Genomic DNA, 21,649 nt, shown 5'->3' on the forward strand with positions numbered 1-21,649 from the left:
TCCATATAAAACAGATGTATGATCTTATTTTGAGCCAGTTTGCTACTGCAGGAAAAAAATCCTGCAGCAACAGGAAATTATCATTTTCATGTGGATTATAATTAACGGACATTTTTGAAGGAATCTACAGATTTTTTTCATAAACCTCAAATACACAACAAGTTTAAAATGTCATGCATTGGAGGAAAGTATTCCTGCAACAGGGGGATCAAATTAAGATCCTACATCTGTACTATGTCTACTTGGAAGATGCTGTGGGTTCTCTGCCTCAGCCTGGCGGCCAAAGAACACGTATTGGTCTCGTGTCAGTCCGCCCGTCAGTCCGGCCGTCAATCAGTCCAGCCTAGTCTTGGCCTGCCAATTCCCATACAGCCCTGCCAGATCAGGAAACGAGCCAGGATCGGAAGACACATGGGGAGAGGGTGTGCACCACAAGGGGCAGGGAGATTTCCTGTCTGAATCCAAAATTACACCCTATTCTCTATGTATTACGTCCGACCCAGAGGCCCATGTGGCAGTTCTGTATAAATCGCCGTCTCTGGTCAAAAATAGTACACTATAGAATGAACACTAGGGTGTCTTTTGAGACTAGGCATTTGGTCTGGCATGGCACTGTGCCCAGGCATCCTCTGGGAATCGTCTGGGCACAGGGCAGGTTCAACGCAGCAGTTAGGCGTGGCCTCTACATGACTGACAGCTGTCACCTAGTTACAGTTTCCAGATCATGATGGCGGAAGAGGATTCAGTCCAAACAATGATAATCTGGTACCAGCACGCACACACACACACGTGTGCGGACACACACACAATATGTCAACTCGCCCGGAAACACATGCATACCCACCCACCTCACACACAACCCCCTCCACACACACACATTCCCATTAGGCCCCACAGAGAGTTTGACCTGCCTCAGATGCCTGCAGAGGATGTTGGGTGCATTTCCTGGGCACTCAAACCAACACACACACACACACAAAACACCTTTCTATCAGCCTGAGCAAACCCAGAGCATGACCCATGTGTTGTAGCTGTGGAGGCTGCAGGACAGGACTGAGAAAAACACAGAGCGGAACATTTGAGGGGAAAGACAATGTGAGACAGGAAGTGCCAATGAAGAGGGGAAGAGAGAGAAGGGAAGAATGAGAGGGAGAGCAAAAGAAGAATAGAGATAGCGAGAGATAGCGAGAGAGAGAGAGGGTCGTTCCATGTCATTTCATCAAGCCATGACACCCACCATCTCAGATTGATCTGAAATCATTTGTGCAGTTAGGTGAGATTAGCATTCCTACAACATTATTTTGTAGAAATATAATTTGATCTCTGAGAAATTAAGCTAATTGGCTGCACCCCAATTGGCCATTTTAAATTTATAGAATTCATATAATATTCAATAAATATAGTACCTAACATTCGATTTGGACCAAACCTTTTTCAAACATTGAGGAAAGCAAAGAAATGCTCAAAAGCCACCCTTGGACCCCTAACACCCCACGCCAATCCCACCCTAACAACGAGTATACAGTATCAGTTCTCTATGTCTGACAAGTAGTATGGAACTGCGGCTTGGAGTATTGTTTCTTCATCCTATGTAATGTATTCTCAGTGAATTTGGTGACGTTCCCCCCCCCCCCTGTTCAGAGAAATTCGTCGTTGAAGTTGTTTGGTTTATGTCCCATCCTACATCCTGATACCCAGGTTCTGACCACTAGATGGAGCTGTTCCTACGATTAGTATTATTATTTTTTTTTAAGAATCCCACTCCCCTCAATGTTAAAGGGATAGTTCACCCAAATTACATATTGGTTTCCTTATCCTATAAGCAGTTTATGGACAAGATATGACAGCAACCCGTGCTTTGTCTTTTTTTTTTACCTGGCCACTGTTTCAAATGCTAACTTTTTAGCATGTGTGGCACAAATCCAAATGAATGGTACCTAAACTCAGCAAAAGATAATTCAAAGATAATTCGTAAACATCCAAATAACTTCAGATCTTCATTGTAAAGGGTTTAAACACTGTTTTCCCATGCTTGTTCAATGAACCATGAACAATTAATGAACATGCACCTGTGGAACGGTCATTAAGACACATACAGTTTACAGACGGTAGGCAATTAAGGTCACAGTTAAAACTTAGGACACTAAAGAGGCCTTTCTACTGACTCTGAAAAACACCAAAAGAAAGATGCCCAGGGTCCCTGCTCATCTGCGTGAATGTGCCTTAGGCATGCTGCAAGGAGGCATGAGGACTGCAGATGTGGCCAGGGCAATAAATTGCAATGTTCGTACTGTGAGACGCCTAAGACAGCGCTATAGGGAGACAGCACGGACAGCTGATCGTCCTAGCAGTGGCAGACAGGATCGGTACATCTGAACATCACACCTGCGGGACAGGTACAGGATGGCAACAACTGCTCGAGTTACACCAGGAACGCACAATCCCTCCATTAGTGCTCAGACTTTCCGCAATAGGCTGAGAGCGGCTGGACTGAGGGCTTATAGGCCTGTTGTAAGGCAGGTCCTCACCAGACGTCACTGGCAACAACGTCGCCTATGGGCACAAACCCACTGTCACAGGACTGGCAAAAAGTGCTCTTCACAGACGAGTCGCGGTTTTGTCTCACCAGGGGTGATGGTCAGATTCACGTTTATCGTCAAAGGAATGAGCGTTACACAGAGGCCTGTACTCTGGAGCGGGATCGATTTGGAGATGGAGGGTCCGTCATGGTCTGGGGAGGTGTGTCACAGCATCATTGGACTGAGCTTGTAGTCATTGCAGGCAATCTCAACACTGTGCGTTGCAGGGAAGACATCATCCTCCCTCATGTGGTACCCTTCCTGCAGGCTCATCCTGACATGACCCTTCAGCATGACAATGCCACCAGACATACTGCTCGTTCTGTGCGGGATTTCCTGCAAGACAGGAATGTCAGTGTTCTGCCATGGCCAGTGAAGAGCCCGGATCTCAATCCAATTGAGCACGTCTGGGACCTGTTGGATCGGAGGGTGGGGGCTAGGGCCATTCCCCCCAGAAATGTCCGGAAACTTGCAGGTGCCTTGGTGGAAGAGTGGGGTAACATCTCACAGCAAGAACTGGCAAATTTGGTGCAGTCCATGAGGAGGAGATGCACTGCAGTACTTAATGCAGCTGGTGGCCACACCAGATACTGACTGTTACTTTTGATTTTGACCCCCCATTTGTTCAGGGACACATTATTCAATTTCTGTTAGTCACATGTCTATGGAACTTGTTCAGTTTATGTCTCAGTTGTTGAATCTTGTTATGTTCATACAAATATTTACACATGTTAAGTTTGCTGAAAATAAACGCAGTTGGCAGTGAGAGGACGTTTATTTTTTTGCTGAGTTTATTTGAAACCGTGTAAAACAAAACCAACACATGGATTGCTGTCATACCATAGACTGCTTACAGGGTAAGGAAACCAATATTTAATTTTGTCATATGGGTGAACTATCCCTCTAACATTGCGGGGGGATTCTTAATTTTTTTTTTTTAAAGAAATCGCCTTTAACAGCACCATCTAGTGGTCAGACGTTGGTAATATCAGGATGTAGATTTGGACCTAAAGCTAACAACTTCAATGACTAATTTCTCTGAACGGGATACTACTTGTCAGACATAGAAAACGGATTCTACTGTATGTACTCATTGTTGGGGTGGGATTGGCATGGGGTGTGGAGGGTCCGTGGATGGCTATTGACCATTTCTATGGATTCCTCATGTCTAAGTTTGGTACAAGTCAGATATTATAATATATAATATTAGATATAATATTTATTGAATGCTATATCAATCCTATAAATAAAAAATGGCCAATTTGGGTGCAATCAATTAAATATAATTTGATCTCTGAGAAATTAAGCTAAACAAAATAATGTTGCAGGAATGCCAATTTTATCTGTTTCTAACCACAGAAACAATTTCAGAACAATCTGAGATGGTGGGGATCGAAATCCTCTTTCTTGTGCTTTTTGAGGTGGAAGACCCGGGAGAGAGAGAGAGGGGATAAAGGGAGGGATAGAGGGAGAGTGTCTCACGCCCCAGTGAGCGATCCCCCACAGGGCCTGATTCTGCTGACCTGATTTCCTTTATTTTATCTTCCACTATGTTCTCAGGGCACTTGAAGTACATGAGAAGCTGCCTGTCCTAATCAAATCAAAGTGTATTGGTCGCGTACACAGTTTAGCAGACGTCATAGCAGGTGCAGCGAAACGCTCGTGTTACTAGCTCCTAGGTCAATTTGAATGAAAGACAGTCAATCTAGGAAGTGATTCGAATTTCAAAAACAAACATGGCTTGATTGAGAAGTCTTAATTGAGAGAAATAAAAAATGAAATTTCAGTTTACCTCCTGAATTGAGTAACTTCAATTCCAATGGACCATAATCCCGCTACAGGAGTAGTTTGCCTGGGCTGTTTCCTCCATAGAATTACATATAGAACCTCTATGGTCCCCTCCCCCATAGAAACAGATTCTAGATGATATTTCTATGCCTTCCACTCCTCCCTGTCCTCTGGTCTGATGACACGGTGAAGCTGATCAACCTCAGGAGGCTCAGGACCCAGCAGGCCCTATGGGGAAAGATGGAGGGTGACTCTGACCTTTATCTTGGCTCATCTGCAGGGAAACTAGTCACTAGGGATGTGCATCTTTCCCTTTCAAGAACATTTTGAAACGTATCTAGATACCAGGGCTACGATACAGGAACGATACGTTTTAGTTTGAAACGATTCCGTGCATTTCGGGTTGGATTAAAGAACGAATCGATGCGATACGATTTCACACATTCACATTTGTTGCATAAAGACATAAATTTTCCATTCTATATTCAAATCTACTGCTAATGAGCTGGGCCTCTCTGAGCTGGATATGTCTGAGATGACTTGTATGTGTGTGTGTGTTTTTGTGTGTAAAATGATGTATGTCTATAAGGAATACTATGTAGACACCTGATCTGAGCCATGAGGGAGACTAGGCATCTATCACCCCACTACCACTATTAGATTATGGGGGGCAATGCAGGCTGTTTTTTTTTACCCACTAATTAACTTGTAATTTTTGCAGATTAATAGTTTGAGCTAGTAATGTATCAATATTTATAGTCAGTGGGGAACAGTCAGGGCCCTCTAAGCCCTCAGAAAGGGCCTAAGGAAAGATACAAATCTGTATATATTTTGAAATATTATAATTTGTCATTTTGTTTTCATTGATTTAATCTTTTTGGCTTATTTGTAATGATATCGCTATTGAATTTCTTCAGTTTGTGTTGGAAAAAGAAGGGTAAACATCCAAGAGAAAAAAATATCCAATCAGAATTTTTCTTTGGTGGTCTCACGGTAGAAATAATCTAGCTGGGCTCAACGCTCATTGGCTAGGCCCTCAAGCTTTGAATAGAAGGCACCAGCCAACATCATTGACATTGACTTCAATTAGAGCAGCATTTTGGAATGACAGTAAAATCGACCAATCACAAATTATCTTGTAATAGGTGGGACAATTGTATGATGGCTCAAGGCCCTCTAGAGGGCCTAAGTATACATCACTTATTCAGAGCCAATAGTGAGACGTACCTTGTCTTCTCACGCTTGAGCCTAGCTAGCTGGCTAGCTTTTTGCGGTGAGTGTATGTAACAATGACAATTGCAGAGAGAGTAATTGAGGACGATGTGGTGGCTAAATTGTTAGCGTCTCCCTTTTCAAGACTAACTTTGAATGAAAAGTTCAATCTTGTACAGACCAGGAGACCAACTCCTGGTGCAACGAGGAAAGAGTTTTGAAAGGCATTGTCAAGTTAATAATTATGAGCGCTATCCGTGTATAACCCGGCTGTGAGCTGACAAAAAAGCGTTAACTGTTGGAATTGCCTACTCTTCAGCACCGATAACAGCTCAACCTGGACAATTGGTTTCAAAGATTTAGCCTGTTTGACAAAGTCAGCACTTCGACACCAAAACTCAACTTCACACCTGCGAGCTACAGTGAGTTTAAAAACATTTGGGGAAACAAGAGTAGACCTTCTTAACGAGCAGCGGCGAGACACGTGTTCACAATGATCAAGTCAGGCACAACAGGGAGATTCTAAAGCGCCTTATTCATACGGTTGTGTTTTTAGGCAAGCAAGAATTAGCATTCAGAGGACATCATGAGGGCAAAGAATCAGCTAATAAGGGAAACTACTTGGAAATACTGGATTTCTTGGCTGAGTATGACAGCATGTTAAACTGCCATTTAGCTACGGCTACCATGTTCACAGGCACTTCCAGCAAAATCCAAAATGACCTGATACAAAAGCGGTCGTGAATGTAATGACAGATGTCATGATGGAAGAATTGAAGAAAAACCCCTTTGTAACCATCATGGTTGAAGAGACGACAGACATCAGCAATGTAGCCCAAATGCCTTATGTGTTGCGTTACACTACCGATGGTGGTGTGAAGGAAAGGTTTTTCAAATCTGAGGATGTAACTGAGGATAAATGGGCAGAAGCGGGTTTCTGTCCGAATCATCAGCTTTTTAAAGGAGTGTGAATGCACGGCCAAAGTTGAGGCACAGTGTTAAGATGGGGCCGCAGTCATGGCCTCTGGTATAAACGGAGTACAAGCCAAGGAGAAAGAAACTATCCCGCAAGCTCTGTTCATTCATTGCTATGCGCACACTCTTAATCTGGTGATGTCACAAGGTGCTGGTAAACTAAAAGAATGCTTTTTTTTTCTCATCTTGGTGGCCTAGCAGTATTTTGCTCAAGATCTGTCAAACAAACAAAACTACTGGATGAAATATGCCAGCGAAGACTACCCAGAGTGGCGCCAACTCGATGGAACTTCTCACGCTTAGTTTGCACTGTGTGTGAAAAAAAGGCGGAACTCATTGAACTCTTTGAATACATGTCATAGTGGACCATCCCGATGACTTTGATGAAGACACTGTTCACAGCGCAGATGGATACATGACGCGCCTGGCAAGCTTCGAGTTCGGCTTCCAGCTATCTGCGTTCTAATCCATATTTGCATACTCCAATGTGCTGTTTTGAATATTGCAGAACAGGGAGCTTGACATGCAGTTCTGCTTGTCCAAGGTGGACGACTTCTGCAACACCACAGATAGGGAAAAATGAAAATTAGATTTCATCTACGAGAACTCTGAGTGAGACCGGAGTTCCAAGGGGGAGCAGGACACATAAGCAAGGAGACGTTGGCGGGCAGTACCAACAGCTACACAATGCGATCATCGACAACATTGTCACTCAGCTAAGAAACAGGTTCAATGACCATGAAAGGCTCATGTTCCTTGCCCTCCTTGACCCACAAAAGTTCCCAATATTTAGGGAAATGCCAAACTTTCCAAACGCTGCATTCTCCTGTCTCGAGGAAAGCTATGGCCCTAATTTTGATTTGCCGCGGCTTAAAACAGAACTCACCGTTATGTACTCAATGTCTGACTTCGAGGGTAAGAGCCCGGATTGATCTGCTCCACTTTCTCCAGCAGAAGAGATTAACTGATAGTATGCACCAATTGTATCTGCTTACCTGTCTAGTTTTGACCATTCCAGTGTCCACTGCGTCAGTAGAAAGAACATTTTCTACACTAAAAAGGATCAAGACATATTCCAGGAACACCCCTGGACAGACTGTCAGCCCTGGCCTTGATCTCAATCAAAAAACAACTTCTTTCGGATTTAAAATCAAAAGACAAGCTATATGAACCTGCCATTGCCCATTTCATAAAGAGGGACAGGAGAATGGACTATCGTTTTTAAATAGATAATCATAATGGTGAAGGGACTTTTTGTTTTCATCTACAGCTTGCTTTTTTCTGCCCTCTCGTTCATATCATTTTGGATACAATGTGTAAAATATTCTTTCAACTTTAGATCACTGGTTGTGTGGTTAAAAACAAAGGTAATGACATTGCAGTTGGAAGTACTGGATACTTGGTATTTAGTGTTGTGGTGCATTTTTTTTGTTTGTTGCTGTATGCTGGAGAACATCGAATGCAGCGCAACTCTTTCCTCTCTGACAGGATGTACTGTCGTGGTCTTGAAACAATGTGACTAGTCGTGTGGTTGAATTCATTCCGGCCACTATTTGAGTGACAGTTTGTTTTGGCGAATGTTTCTTTGAAACGGCGCACCCGTATTTTCTTCTAACGTGGTTCCTGCTATCGATATTTGCAAAAGAAAAGGTCTCAAGTCATGCTCTGCATACACAGGCATCCGAGTTCACCCAACTGAGGGCCTAGCTCCAATAGTCTGCTATTAATACATAGCCCAACTTTGGATTTCAACCCTATATCAAAATTTAAATGGTTTTGACTGTTTGGAAGTTTTTAGTGCGCTTCTTTTCCTCCCACTTCGGCCTTGCAGTGCGCCTCGCAAAAGTGATTCATCTTTATGAAATTATCAACTTCACCCCGTATATATCTAAAAATACACACCATATACACTTATTGTTTAAAGCAAAACTAACAAAACTACCGCTGATGGTGGACCTGCAATATTGAAATAAAATCTATTGTAAGCCCTGTTCAACACGGCAGGTAGCCTAGCGGTTAAGCGAGTTGGGCCAGTAACCGAAAGGTTGCTGGTTTGAATCCCCAAGCCGACTAGGTGAAAAATCTATTGATGTCCCCATGAGCAAGGCTCTTAACCCATATATTGCTCCTGTAAGACGCTCTGGATAAGAGTGTCTGCTAAATTACTAAAATGTAAAGCCAGCCACGTCGCGGACACCGAGACCTCGCTCCCGGGTAGGTAAACACCTTCTATGCCTACTTCGAGAATAACAATACGACTCATGAGGACTGTGTGCTCCCGATCTCTGTGGCCGGCATGAGTAAGACATTTAAGTGTGTTAACCCTCGCAAGGCTGCCGGCCAAAGCCGCATCCTCAAAGCATGTGCAGACCAGCTGGCTGGAGTGATTACGGACATATTCAATCTCTCCCTATCCCAGTCTGTTGTCCCCACTTGCTTGATGATGTCCACCATTGTTCCTATACCCAATAAACTGAAGGTACAGTGGCATGCGAAAGTATTCACCCCCCTTGGCATTTCTCCTATTTTGATGCCTTACAACCTGGAATTTAAATAGATGTTTGGGGGGGTTGTATAATTTGATTTACACAACATGCCTACCACTTTGAAGATGCAAAATATTTTGTGTGAAACAAACAAGAAATAAGACCCCAAAAAAAGAACTTGAGCGTGCATAACTATTAACCCCCTCACCCCAAAGTAAATAATTTGTAGTCCCCTTTTGCAGAAATTACAGCTGCAAGTCTCTTGCGGTATGTCTCTATAAGCTTGGCACATCTAGCCAGTGGGATTTGTGCCCATTCTTACAGGCAAAACTGTCCCAGCTCCTTCAAGTTGGATGGGTTCCGCTGGTGTACAGCAATCTTTAAGTCATACCACAGATTGTCAATTGGATTGAGGTCTGGGCTTTGACTAGGCCATTGCAAGACATTTAAATGTTTCCCCTTAAACCATTCGAGTGTTGATTTAGCAGTATGCTTAGGGTCATTGTCCTGCTGGAAGGTGAACCTCCGTCCCAGTCTCAAATCTCTGGAAGACAAACAGGTTTCCCTCAAGAACTTCCTTGTATTTAGCGCCATCCATCATTCCTTCAATTCTGACCAGTTTCCCAGTCCCTGCCGATAAAAAACATCCCCACAGCATGATGCTGCCACCACCATGCTTCACTGTGGGGATGGTATTCTCAGGGTGATGAGAGGAGTTGGGTTTGCGCCAGAAATAGCATTTTCCTTGATGTCCAAAAAGCTCCCTTCTAGTCTCATCTGACCAGAGTACATTCTTCCATATGTTTGGGGGGTCTCCCACATGCCTTTTGGCAAACACCAAACCTGTTTGCTTATTTTTCTTTAACAATGGCTTTTTTCTGCCCAGCTCTGTGGAGTGTACAGCTTAAAGTGGTCCTATGGACAGATACTCCAATCTCCGCTGTGGAGCTTTGCAGCTCCTTCAGGGTTATCTTTGGTCCCTTTGTTGCCTGTCTGATTAATGCCCTTCTTGCCTGGTCCGTGAGTTTTGGTGGACGGTCCTCTCTTGGCAGGTTTGTGCTTTCCATTTTTTAATAATGGTTTTAAATGGTGCTCTGTGGGATGTTCAAAGTTTCTGATATTTTTTTATAACCCAACCCTGATCTGTAATTCTCCACAACTTTGTCCCTGACCTGTTTGGAGAGCTCCTTGGTCTTCACGGTGCCGCTTGCTTGGTGCTGCCCCTTGCTTAGTGGTGTTGCAGACTCTGGGGCCTTTCAGAACAGGGGTATATATGTACTAAGATCATGTGACACTTAAATAAAGTCCACCTGTGTGCAATCTAACTAATTATGTGACTTCTGAAGGTAATTGGTTGCACCAGATCTTATTTAGGGGCTTCATAGCAAAAGGGGTGAATACATATGCACGCACCACTTTTCAATCTTTTATTTTTAACATATTTTGAAACAAGTTATTTTTTCCATTTCACTTCACCAATTTAAAAACTATTTTGTATATGTCCATTACATTAAATCCAAATAAAAATACATTTAAATTACAGGTTGTAATACAACTAAATAGGAAAAAGGCCAAGGGGGATGAATACTTTTGCAAGGCACTGTAACTGAACTAAATCACTATCGGCCAGTAGCCCTCACTTCTGCCATCATGAAGTGCTTTGAGAGGCTAGTTAAGAATCATATCACCTTCCCCGACACCCTAGACCTAGACCATCTACAATTTTTATACCATCCCAACAGATCCACAGATGACGCAATCACCATTGCACTGGACATTGCCCTATCCCACCTGGAAAAGAGGAATACCTATGTGAGAATGCTGTTCATCGACTACAGCTCAGTCTTCAACACCATAGTGCCCTCCAAGCTGTGCAACTGGTTCCTAGACTTCCTGACGGCCCGACCCCAGGTGGTGAAGGTAGGCAACAACATATCCGCCTTCACAGGGGTGCGTGCTCAGCCCCCTCCTGTACTCCCTGTTCACCAATGACAGCGTGGCTATGCACATCTCCAACTCAATCATCTAGTTGACGACACAACAGTGGTAGGCCTGATTACCAAGAATGACGAGACCGCCTACAGCAGGGATCATCAACTAGTTCATCAAATTTCTGCCCTGCTAGAGCTGCCACAGTCAAGTGTAAGTGCTGTTATTGTGAAGTGGAAACGTCTAGGAACGGGACCACTGAATGCTGAAGCGCGTAAACATTGTCTGTCCTCGGTTGCAACACTCAGTACCGAGTTCCAAACTGCCTCTGAAAGCAACGTCAGCACAATAACTGTTCGTTGGGAGCTTCATGAAATGGGTTTCCATTGCCAAGCAGCCACACACAAGCCTAAGATCACCATGCGCAATGCCAAGCCTCGGCTGGAGTGGTGTAAAGCTTGCCACCATTGTACTCTGGAGCAGTGGATATGCAATCTCTGGAGTGATGAATCACGCTTCACCATCTGGCAGTCTGACGGATGAATCTGGGTTTGGCGGATGCAAGGAGAACTCTACCTACCCCAATGCATTGTGCCAACTGTAAAGTTTAGTGGAGGAGGAATAATGGTCTGGGGCTGTTTTTCATGGTTCGGGCTAGACCCCTTAGTTCCAGCGAAGGTAAATCTTAACACTACAGCATACAATGATATTCTAGACAATTCTGTGCTTCATACTTTGTGGCAACAGTTTGGGGAAGGCCCTTTCCTGTTTCAGCATGACAAGGCCCCCGTGCACAAAGCGAGGTCCATACAGAAATGGTTTGTCGAGATCAGTGGGGAAGAACTTGACTGGCCTGCACAAAGCCCTGACCTCAACCCCGTCAACTACGTTTGGGATGAATTGGAACGCAGACTGCGAGTCAGGCCTAATCGCCAAAAATCAGAGCCCGACCTCACTAATGTTCTTGTGCAAGTCCCTACAGCAATGTTCCAATATCTAGTGGAAAGCCTTCCCAGAAGAGTGGAGGCTGTTATAGCAGCAAAGGGGGGACCAACTCCATATCAGTGACCATGTGTCCACATACTTTTGGTCATGTAGTGTGTATCTCTTATGTGGGTGAATTTTGATTTCCAAAATTAAAATCACTTGGAACTGATATGCTGGTGTTTTTAGTCTTTTTAAGGCCAGTATCCCGGAGTCGCCTCTTCACTGTTGACATTAGTACCCGCAAAACACAGGTCTCATTTAAAGAAAGCTGCCAGTTGAGGACTTGTGAGGCGTCCGTTTCTGAAACTAGACACTCTAATGTACTAGTCCTCTTGTTCAGTTGTGCACCGGGGCCTCTCACTCCTCTTTCTATTCTGGTTAGAGCCAGTTTGCGCTGTTCTGTGAAGGGAGTAGTACACAGTGTTGCACGAGATCTTCAGTTTCTTTGCAATTTATCGCATGGAATAGCCTTCATTTCTCAGAACAAGAATACACTGACGAGTTTCAGAATAAAGTTATTTGTTTCTGGCCCTTTTGAGCCTTCAATTGAACCCACATATGCTGATGCTCCAGATACTCAACTAGTCTAAAGAAGGCCAGTTTTATTGCTTCTTTAAATCAGCACTACAGTTTTCAGCTGTGCTAACATAATTGCAAAGGGTTTTCTAATGCTCAATTAGCCTTGTAAAATGATGGACTTGCATTAGCTAACACAACATGCCATTGGAACACAGCAGTGATGGTTGCTGATAATGGGCCTCTGTACGCCTATGTAGATATTCCATAAAAAAATAATTTAAAAATAAAGAATTTAAAATGTAGCTGTTTCCAGATACAATAGTCATTTACAACAATAACAATGTCTCCACTGTATTTCTGACCAATTTGCTGTTATTTTAAATGGACCAAAAAAAATGCCTTTCTTTCAACAAAAAAGGACATCTCTAACTGACCACAAACTTTTGAACGGTAGTGTATTCCGGAATCTGGCATTGCTCGTTCTCATATTGCTTGTTCTGATATTTCTTATATGTATTTACATTTTTAGTTTATTTAATTTCTAGATGTTACTGTTACTGTTGGAGCTAGAAACATAAGCATTTCAATGCACCTGCATTAACATCTGCAAATCTGTGTATGTGACTAATAAACTTTGATTTGATTAGATTTTGACACACACAATGTACGACTGCATGAGCACACACTCACACACACACAACCCCACACAGTCACACACACAAAATGTATGCTCACACACTCAAACACAAAGAGGTAAAGAGGATTTGTCCTGTCCGGTGAGTCATCAGGGAGACTAGGCATCACAGACAAGCAACCCCACAGTCACTCACACACACACACACACACACAAACAGAGAGAGAGGGAAAGAGGATTTGTCCTGTCCTTTACCTGTCAGGTGAGTCATCAGAGGGATAACATGTGTCAAACACTGTCACATCCTAGCACTGTGTGTGTGTGTGTGTGTGTGTGTGTGTGTGTGTGTGTGTGTGTGTGTGTGTGTGTGTGTGTGTGTGTGTGTGTGTGTGTGTGTGTGTGTGTGTGTGTGTGTGTTACTATGCAGGCTTGGCACAACTGGTGGGCAAGGACCTGTCATAATGAAAGTGAGTGAGTTTTCCCACTCCTCTATAATTGTCGCTGCCCCTAGGTACAGATCTAGTATCAGATTCCCCTCCCCCAATCTTAACCTTAACCATTACTGGGGAAAATGCAATACTGATCCAAGATCTGGGGTAAACTTCACCTTAAACCACAAATGTCCTTTCAGAGCTGTGGTGAGAGTAACGTTAAGACTTGATGTGACAGCCAGGGTGACAGATACTGCAGAATCATGTGTACCATCTCACGCATCCAACACTGATGTACTGATGAAACCCATAGTGAAGATCTGTCACAAAAATAACTATTGAAAATGAAATGAGAGATGAGAAAAATAAGAGAGAATTGAGAATCAAAGCTGAGATATTAGTATGCACCTCAAGCACAACACACGTGCACACACACACACACACACACACACACACACACACACACACACACACACACACACACACACACACACACACACACACACACACACACACACACACACACACACACACACACACACACACACACACACACCAGCCCTATAGATAGGCACCAGTGGCGGTCGGTGCCGTTTAAGATGAGGGAGGACAACAACAACAAAAGAATCTTCATGAGCATGGCCTTATTTCTATTACAGCATATTGGATGACTGTCATTCATATTCCATTCACCCAGTTCAATGTAACATTGATAGGTTCAGGCTTACTATATGATACTCAAATGTTTCCTATGCCCATCGTGAGGTTGCTACAACCTAGCCTACAAATCAAAGTTTAGAACACATGTGGGAATATTTTAGTAATCAAGGAGCTAGACAGTGACACATTCAATACCAAACAAGAGATTCTATAGGACAAATTCAGGTATGTTTATCCCCATTTTGTTCCCTTTGCTTCTGTTTAAGGAACATTTTTTAAACAGAATTGGTGGAATGAATACACCCCTGATCACCCGTAGACACAGTTCACGTGCATAGCAGCCACATACAAACAGCATGATCACTTTATTCATTGTATATTCCTTCTTGCATCTACACGCTCTACAGTGCTCACAGCCTACATTGTTGTCACCATATTAGCGAACGTCATAGTCAACATAGCTACTAGAACTAAAACGTTAGAAAACAATCATGCAGTGCACAGAAAGCAGTGTAGCAGTTACACCGGTGGGCCCTGGTGGCAATACATTTATAAAACCAAAAGACTACCTTGACTTGCAAGAGTTCCACTGTTGGATAGCCATGGCCAGCTAGCTAACATAGCATCCCTTGCTGTTTGAGCCGGGTGTTTGACTAGGCTAAACTAGCTAGCTGCATTTGCTGGCCAAGTAGGTGAAAGTTTTTTTTATTTTTAAATACAACAAAATATAGCTCTCTGCTTCTAATTCATTTTTTAAAGAGAAGAATTTGTTCCAAACTGTTCAACTATTGTCTTTTTCTTTGAGTCAACTACTCACCACATTTGATGCACTGCAGTGCTAGCTAGATGTAGCTTATGCTTTCAGTACTAGATTCATTCTCTGGTCCTTTGATTGGTGGACAACATGTCAGTTCATGCTGCAAGAGCTCTGATAGGTTGGAGGACGTCGTCCGGAAGTTGTCATAATTACTGTGTAAGTCTATGGAAGGGGTGAGAACCATGAGCATCTTAGGTTTTGTATTGAAGTCAATGTATCTAGAGGAGGACTAAAACTAGCTGTCCTCCGGCTACACCATGATGCTACCCCAGAGAGTGCTGTAAAAGCTACCATGGACCTTCATTGCAAAACAGTGTGTTTTAATCAATTGTTTGGTGACATAAAACTATACTAAATATATTCCTATCACAATATAATATATTTTTTAATATTTCACAATTTTTATCAAATTCACTGAGGATGGTCCTTCACTTCCTCCTCTGAGCAGCCTCCACTGGTACACTACACAAACATCTGCCAGAGCCAATTAATGTTAATTAAATTCCAATTATTATTATTTTATTTTTTAAATTAATAATAATTACACACAACTGGGCTGATGTTACTGCTGCGTACGTCATTCAGTATCTTCGGCTTGAAGCAGGAGGGCATTTCCCGCGGAAAGACAAGGACTAGGCTACAACCAGGTCCATTATTTATTTATTTCCCAGAGGCAGCATGGAAAATACCGAAACCCACTAGAGAATACACGGCTGCTTCGATTTTAGCAGCAAATCTCCTTACATTTAAAACGTTGAGGTGGGCAACGCTATGAATACGCATTCACAACCTCGACCCATATCCTTCCGAAAATCACTAGAGAATACACGGCTGCTCCGATTTTAGCAGCATATCACCTTACATTTAAAACGTTGAGGTGGGCAACGCTATGAATACGCATTCACAACCTCGACTCGTATCCTCTTCAAATGCAACATCGTAGCCCATTCAAGAAAATAAATTACATGAATGCAACATTGTCTATCGCAGCATCAAGACAAACTCCCCTTCACCGAAAACTTGCAGGCATATATCACAGTTGACATCACAATTCAAAATTTAGCAGCTGTGTTCATTCAACCCAAATCGCGTTAACAAAATTATGAATGTCAAGTTCTTCAGGATCTGGGCGCAATGGTGCGGCTCGCATCTCCAACAATCAATGGGTGCCTATAGCGTCATTGTAGGTACAGGGGGACGGACGGTGAGTGAAAAAAACCTACACATTGAGCACTACAATATAGGCCTACTCAGCATTACTGAATAAGGTACAGTCATAACCTTTGTTTTCCCCATTGACCCACCGTCACTGCCGAATGCCTGACAGCATTGGATGCCGTCTGCCTTATCTCCGCCGCACTCCCGGGCTTGAGCAGGTTCTTCGTGAATCTCCGGGTCGATTCCGCTGCCATTTCAGAACGGTCCACACTATTCCTCTGGTTCAAGCGCCGACGTTCGCCCAGATTTCCAACGCGTTTGTCTATTGCAAATCCAATGTATACGCCAGCAACGGCTCCCCTCCTCGTCTCGCTGCTGCTTCTACTGGGCTACTAGTACTACACAGCAGCCGTGCTTGCGTAGGCTACAGATGCCTATTCAGCGAGGTTCTACCAATGCCCGTGCGCTACAGAGTCAAAGGAAGCGGAACTAATGGCCCATCTCTCTCCAACCCCTGGGCTGCAAGAAGCCTTTAAACTATTAACGTTTTAATAATTTAACATAGGCTGGGTTTTCCCAAACACATTACGCCCAAAAGCCCTGCTACTGATGAGGATTATCTGTTGCTATAAGTCTACGAAACGTTCAAATTGGTCATACAACTCAATTCTAAAAGACTTGCAATAACAGTGACCATTATGTCCATAATTTGGCCTCTGCCACAGGTCAAGGAGAGAGGAGAATAACCTCCAGAATGTCATCAACTCATCAGCAGTCCACTCAGGACCATCGTTGGAGAGGGAGGAATAATGGTCACACAGCGACCTCATGTGGTGGAATAGGCTAGTGCTAGTCTTTTATTAATGTTATTTTTTTCTATAGGTAGCATTATCATAATAGGCTACACAACGCTGTGGCATGGTTACAACATTGTTGGGCACTATACTGTATATCCACATTGAATACAACCCATCGTCGGATATGATCAATATGCCTATCTGGTATTTTCGCATTGAACCTTTAATTAACAAGTCCTACTTTGCATGAATGACAACGTTAGCTGGCTATCAGTAAGGAATAAACGCAAAAAGTCCTACACATTTGACAAGTCCGAACCATAGCCTATGTCCTTCTGAAAACACGATTCCTATATGATTATGGCAATCCAATAGACATACATTCGTCCACTCGTGTCCTTCTCGTGCATCTGCACAAAGCATTCAAGTGAACCATCCCATCCACGGATGTTAACATGTCCAGATGTTTTGGTTTCTTGAGTCAGGATTGCAAAGTGAGGACACACTTCACGTGGGTGTTTCCCGTCTCCAAAATAGCCATGGAGATCTAGATAATAGACTTCTTCATAGGCCTACCATTTGGCTTTGGTAATTAATGGGAAATGTGGTTCCCATGGAGATCTTGGCAGTTAAGCCCTATGGAGTTGTATCTTACCTTAAGGCAACAGAGCAGGCATCCGCAGACGAAGGCATTTTTAAATAGTTGGATGATATCTAAGGAGACCTACCGCATAAGTTTCCATAAAACACGTGTCCAACTTAGCTTAGTTGATTCTAAAGAAGATTTATCACAGTTGTTTGATGGAATAAGGAATCCGGACTCATTTATTGTACTCTGGCTCCCCCGATCTCCTTCTGTAGTAGGAATTAGAAGCTAGAGAGAGACAGGTATGTAGATGAAGACCGAGAGGAAGGACACGGACAGACACCGAGTCGTGACTAGAACCCTTTATACAGATTACAACTCCTTATTACTGATTTATTGAAAACAAGCCCGTAAAAAGCTGGTTAAAATTGCAGTTTTATCCTCCATAAAAGATAGAACAAATATTACAACAAATGTTATGGTTAAACTCAAATATAGTGATGAATTGAAAAAACATTCTTTATGGAATTTAAAAAAAGTAATATACTTATTAACGATATTAGGAATAGAAACGGTGGAGTTATCGAAAATATATCAGAATGTTTGCTCAATCCAAACTTATAACCAACTGATTGCAGGATAATCACAAAAATGTAGGAGGCACGTGGAAAAGGGAGAAGGTAGGGAATTTGTTTGTCTGCCATATATTAAAGATACAAATTGGCTGAAAAAAATTGGCATAATGTAACGGCAGTCTAAGTTTTCCTCCTCCTCGGACGAGGAGAGGCGAGAAGGATCGGAGGACCAATGTGCAGCGTGGTAAGTTTCCATGATTTAATAACACGAAAACACAACACAATACAAAATAACAAACGAACTAACCGTAACAGTCCCGTGTGGCACAAACACTGACACAGGAAACAGACAAACTAGACACACAACATAGAATTCCCACCCAGCTCACGTCCTGACCAACACTAAAACAAGCACAACACATAAGAACTCTGGTCAGGACGTTACACATAAATAGAAAAATATACCAGTTTCATTTGAGTACAAAAATGTTGACAGCTGCGCCATAGAGGTTGCAAAATAAATTGGAAGAGATTTTCGATGTACCAATTCCATGGCACATGGTTTATGAACTGCTACAAAAAATAACACTTGATTTAACACTTTAAGAAGGAAAGAAATTCCCCAAATTAACTTTTAACAAGGCACGGCACACCTGTTAATTGAAATGCATTCCAGGTGACTACCTCACAAAGCTGGTTAAGAGAATGCCAAGAGTATGCAAAGCTGTCATCAATGCAAAGGGTGGCTACTTTGAGGAATCTAAAATCTAATTTGATTTTTTTAACACTTTTTGGTTACTACATGATTCCGTATGTGTTATTTCATAGTTTTGGTGTCTTCACTATTATTCTACAATGTAGAAAATAGTACAAATAAAGACAAAATCTTGAATGAGTAGGTGTGTCCAAACTTTTGACTGGGTACTGTAAGTATTCAGACCCTTTACTCAGTACTTTGTTGAAGCACCTTTGGAAGCGATTACAGCTTTGCGTCTTCTTGGGTATGACGCTACAAGCTTGGCACACCTGTATTTCGGGAGTTTCTCCCATTCTTCTCTGCAGATCCTCTCAAGCTCTGTCAGGTTGGATGGGGAGTGCCTGCACATCTATTTTCAGGTCACTCCAGAGATTTTAGATCGGGTTGAAGTCCGGGCTCTGGCTGGGCCACTCAAGGACTTGTCCCGAAGCCACTCCTGCGTTGTCTTGGCTGTGTGCTTAGGGTCATTGTCCTGTTGGAAGGTGACCCTTGTGGTGGAAAATCGTCTTACAAATATAACACTTACAAGAACTTGTGAATTCAATAAAAGCTTTTAATACAAAATATCAGAAGCCGTGCTTGTCCGCGGAACAACTCACTTCCCTAAGCACTGGCTCTGGTCTTATACACATACAGCATATGAGTCCACCCTATATGCAAATGAAGTTACTTCCCTCAGTCCATCTGCCACCATTATCTTTTAGTTTTAGCTTCCTGCTTGTTCACGCCCAATAACGCCCATATCTGCTTTCAGTTAGGTTATAATGGTGGCAGGACCCCTTCATGTCCTTAAAATAATATATGTCCATCTATCCTATGGGCCTATGTCTTTGGCCTTCGTACTTATGTTTAGCTTGGTGTGGTCTTCGGTATGTTTGCCCTTATTAGGATCAGCAGACTATGTGTCCCTCTAACATTAGTATGTCCAGCTGTCCTATGCACTTAAGTGTCGCCTTCTCCTCCTGTGGTCTGATGTACATATGTTTTTGCTCTATAGTATTATATCTGTCCCTATATGTGACAATAACTACCACACCCTTCGCCCCAGTCTGAGGTCCTGAGCGCTCTGGAGCAGGTTTTCATCAAGTATCTCTCTGTATTTTGCTCCATTCATCTTTCCCTCGATCCTGACTAGTCTTCCATTCCCTGCCACTAAAAAACATCCCCACAGCCTGATGCTGCCATTACCATGATTCAGCGTAGGGATGGTGCCAGGTTTCCTCTAGATGTGACGCTTGGCATTCAGGCCAAAGAGTTCAACCTTGGTTTCATCAGACCAGATAATCTTGTTTCTCATGGTCTGAGAGTCCTTTAGGTGCCTTTTACTGAGGAGTGGCTTCCGTCTGGCCACTCTACCATAAAGGCCTGATTGGTGGAGAGCTGCAGAGATGGTTGTCCTTCTGGAAGGTATTTCTTTTTTATATATATACATTTACATTTACATTTAAGTCATTTAGCAGACGCTCTTATCCAGAGCGACTTACAAATTCAGGCCATTTGCAAACATTTTTATAAACCTGTTTTCGCTTTGTCATTATGGAGTATTGTGGGTAGATTGATGAGGATTATTTATTTATTGAATCAATTTTAGAATGAGGCTGTAACGTTATGAGGCTGCAGGTGTTTCAGCCTAGCTCTGTGCTTTCTGTGATGTTGGGGCAAGCCAGCAGAAAATACAGAGCGTTGCGCCGTGATTGGCTCAGTGTTCTGTCACTCATGGGGACACTAAGTCACCGCCAAGTCTAAGGGTAGACCTCGAAAATTCTAGCGCCCTGGGTGCTGCCATAGAGTTACATCAGAATTGCCAATCCAAGAAGGCTCAAGGTCATTGGCCACAGATAAAATGACATCAAATCACGTTATATGTACAGTAGCTTTGATTGAACTGATCATGTCAACATCATACTTTCAAAATCTTAGCTAGCAGTCATCATCATGAATCATGTCAACAATCTACTGGTAAATCCTTTTTAATAATGACAAGAAATTATAGACAAAACATATCGGTGCTCCTCGGCCATTGGACATAAACATTACACAAAATGTTGGAAATGTCAAATTCAGCAATGAGTGGTTTGGAAGGAATCAGTGACTGGCTGTGTGGTCCCAAATCTGGGATTAAGAGGCGCTTTCCATGTTTAAAATGGTAAACATTCAACATTAGCCATGCTGTCAATGAAGCATGATTTGTGCCATGCTCAAAAAAACTGTTACCTCAGACCTGCGAAAACTTGACTTCAGTGAGTTCAAGACAACTGGGAAGTCGAGAATAAACGAGCCCTGACTGGTAAGATGCGTTTTGAACGGTCATCTAACTCGGAATTGTAAATCCATCCTCTTTCTAGAGCTACGACCTGGAGATCAATGACGTCATCATGATGCAACCTTGGTTTTTTTCAGAGTTCCAGGTTGTTTTGAAAGCACCATAAATCCAGAGAATGCCAGACTTTGATGACAAAATTTGCCCACGAAGGACCGCCGCGCCAGAGTTCTTATGTGTTTTGCTTGTTTAGTGTTGGTCAGGACGTGAGCTGGGTGGGAATTCTATGTTGTGTGTCTAGTTCGTCTGTTTCTGTGTCCAGCCTAATATGGTTCTCAATCAGAGGCAGCTGTCAATCGTTGTCCCTGATTGAGAATCATATATAGGTGGCTTGTTTTGTGTTGGGGATTGTGGGTGGTTGTTTCCTGTCTCTGTGTTTGTGTTCTGCACCAGATAGGACTGTCTCGGTTTTCACGTTTGTTGTTTTGTATTGTTGTAA

The 21,649-nt window shown here is 42.9% G+C and overlaps 1 protein-coding gene across 2 annotated transcripts in view; it reads right to left on the reverse strand.

Annotated features, from left to right (window-relative positions):
* The window catches only part of LOC139549193 (dedicator of cytokinesis protein 10-like), a 177,577-nt gene extending 160,648 nt beyond the window's left edge, over window positions 1-16,929 (reverse strand). The window contains exon 1 of one of the 2 annotated variants that reach the window (XM_071359390.1): window positions 16,322-16,929. In XM_071359390.1, the coding sequence (XP_071215491.1) occupies window positions 16,322-16,429 (108 nt within the window). In that variant the 5' untranslated portion in view covers window positions 16,430-16,929. The remainder of the gene's footprint in view (window positions 1-16,321) is intronic. The other variant, XM_071359389.1, reaches the window with a different exon arrangement.
* Window positions 16,930-21,649: the final 4,720 nt, after the last annotated feature.

The sequence above is a fragment of the Salvelinus alpinus genome, chromosome 22 (genome assembly GCF_045679555.1).
Source record: "Salvelinus alpinus chromosome 22, SLU_Salpinus.1, whole genome shotgun sequence".
NCBI lineage: Eukaryota > Metazoa > Chordata > Actinopteri > Salmoniformes > Salmonidae > Salvelinus > Salvelinus alpinus.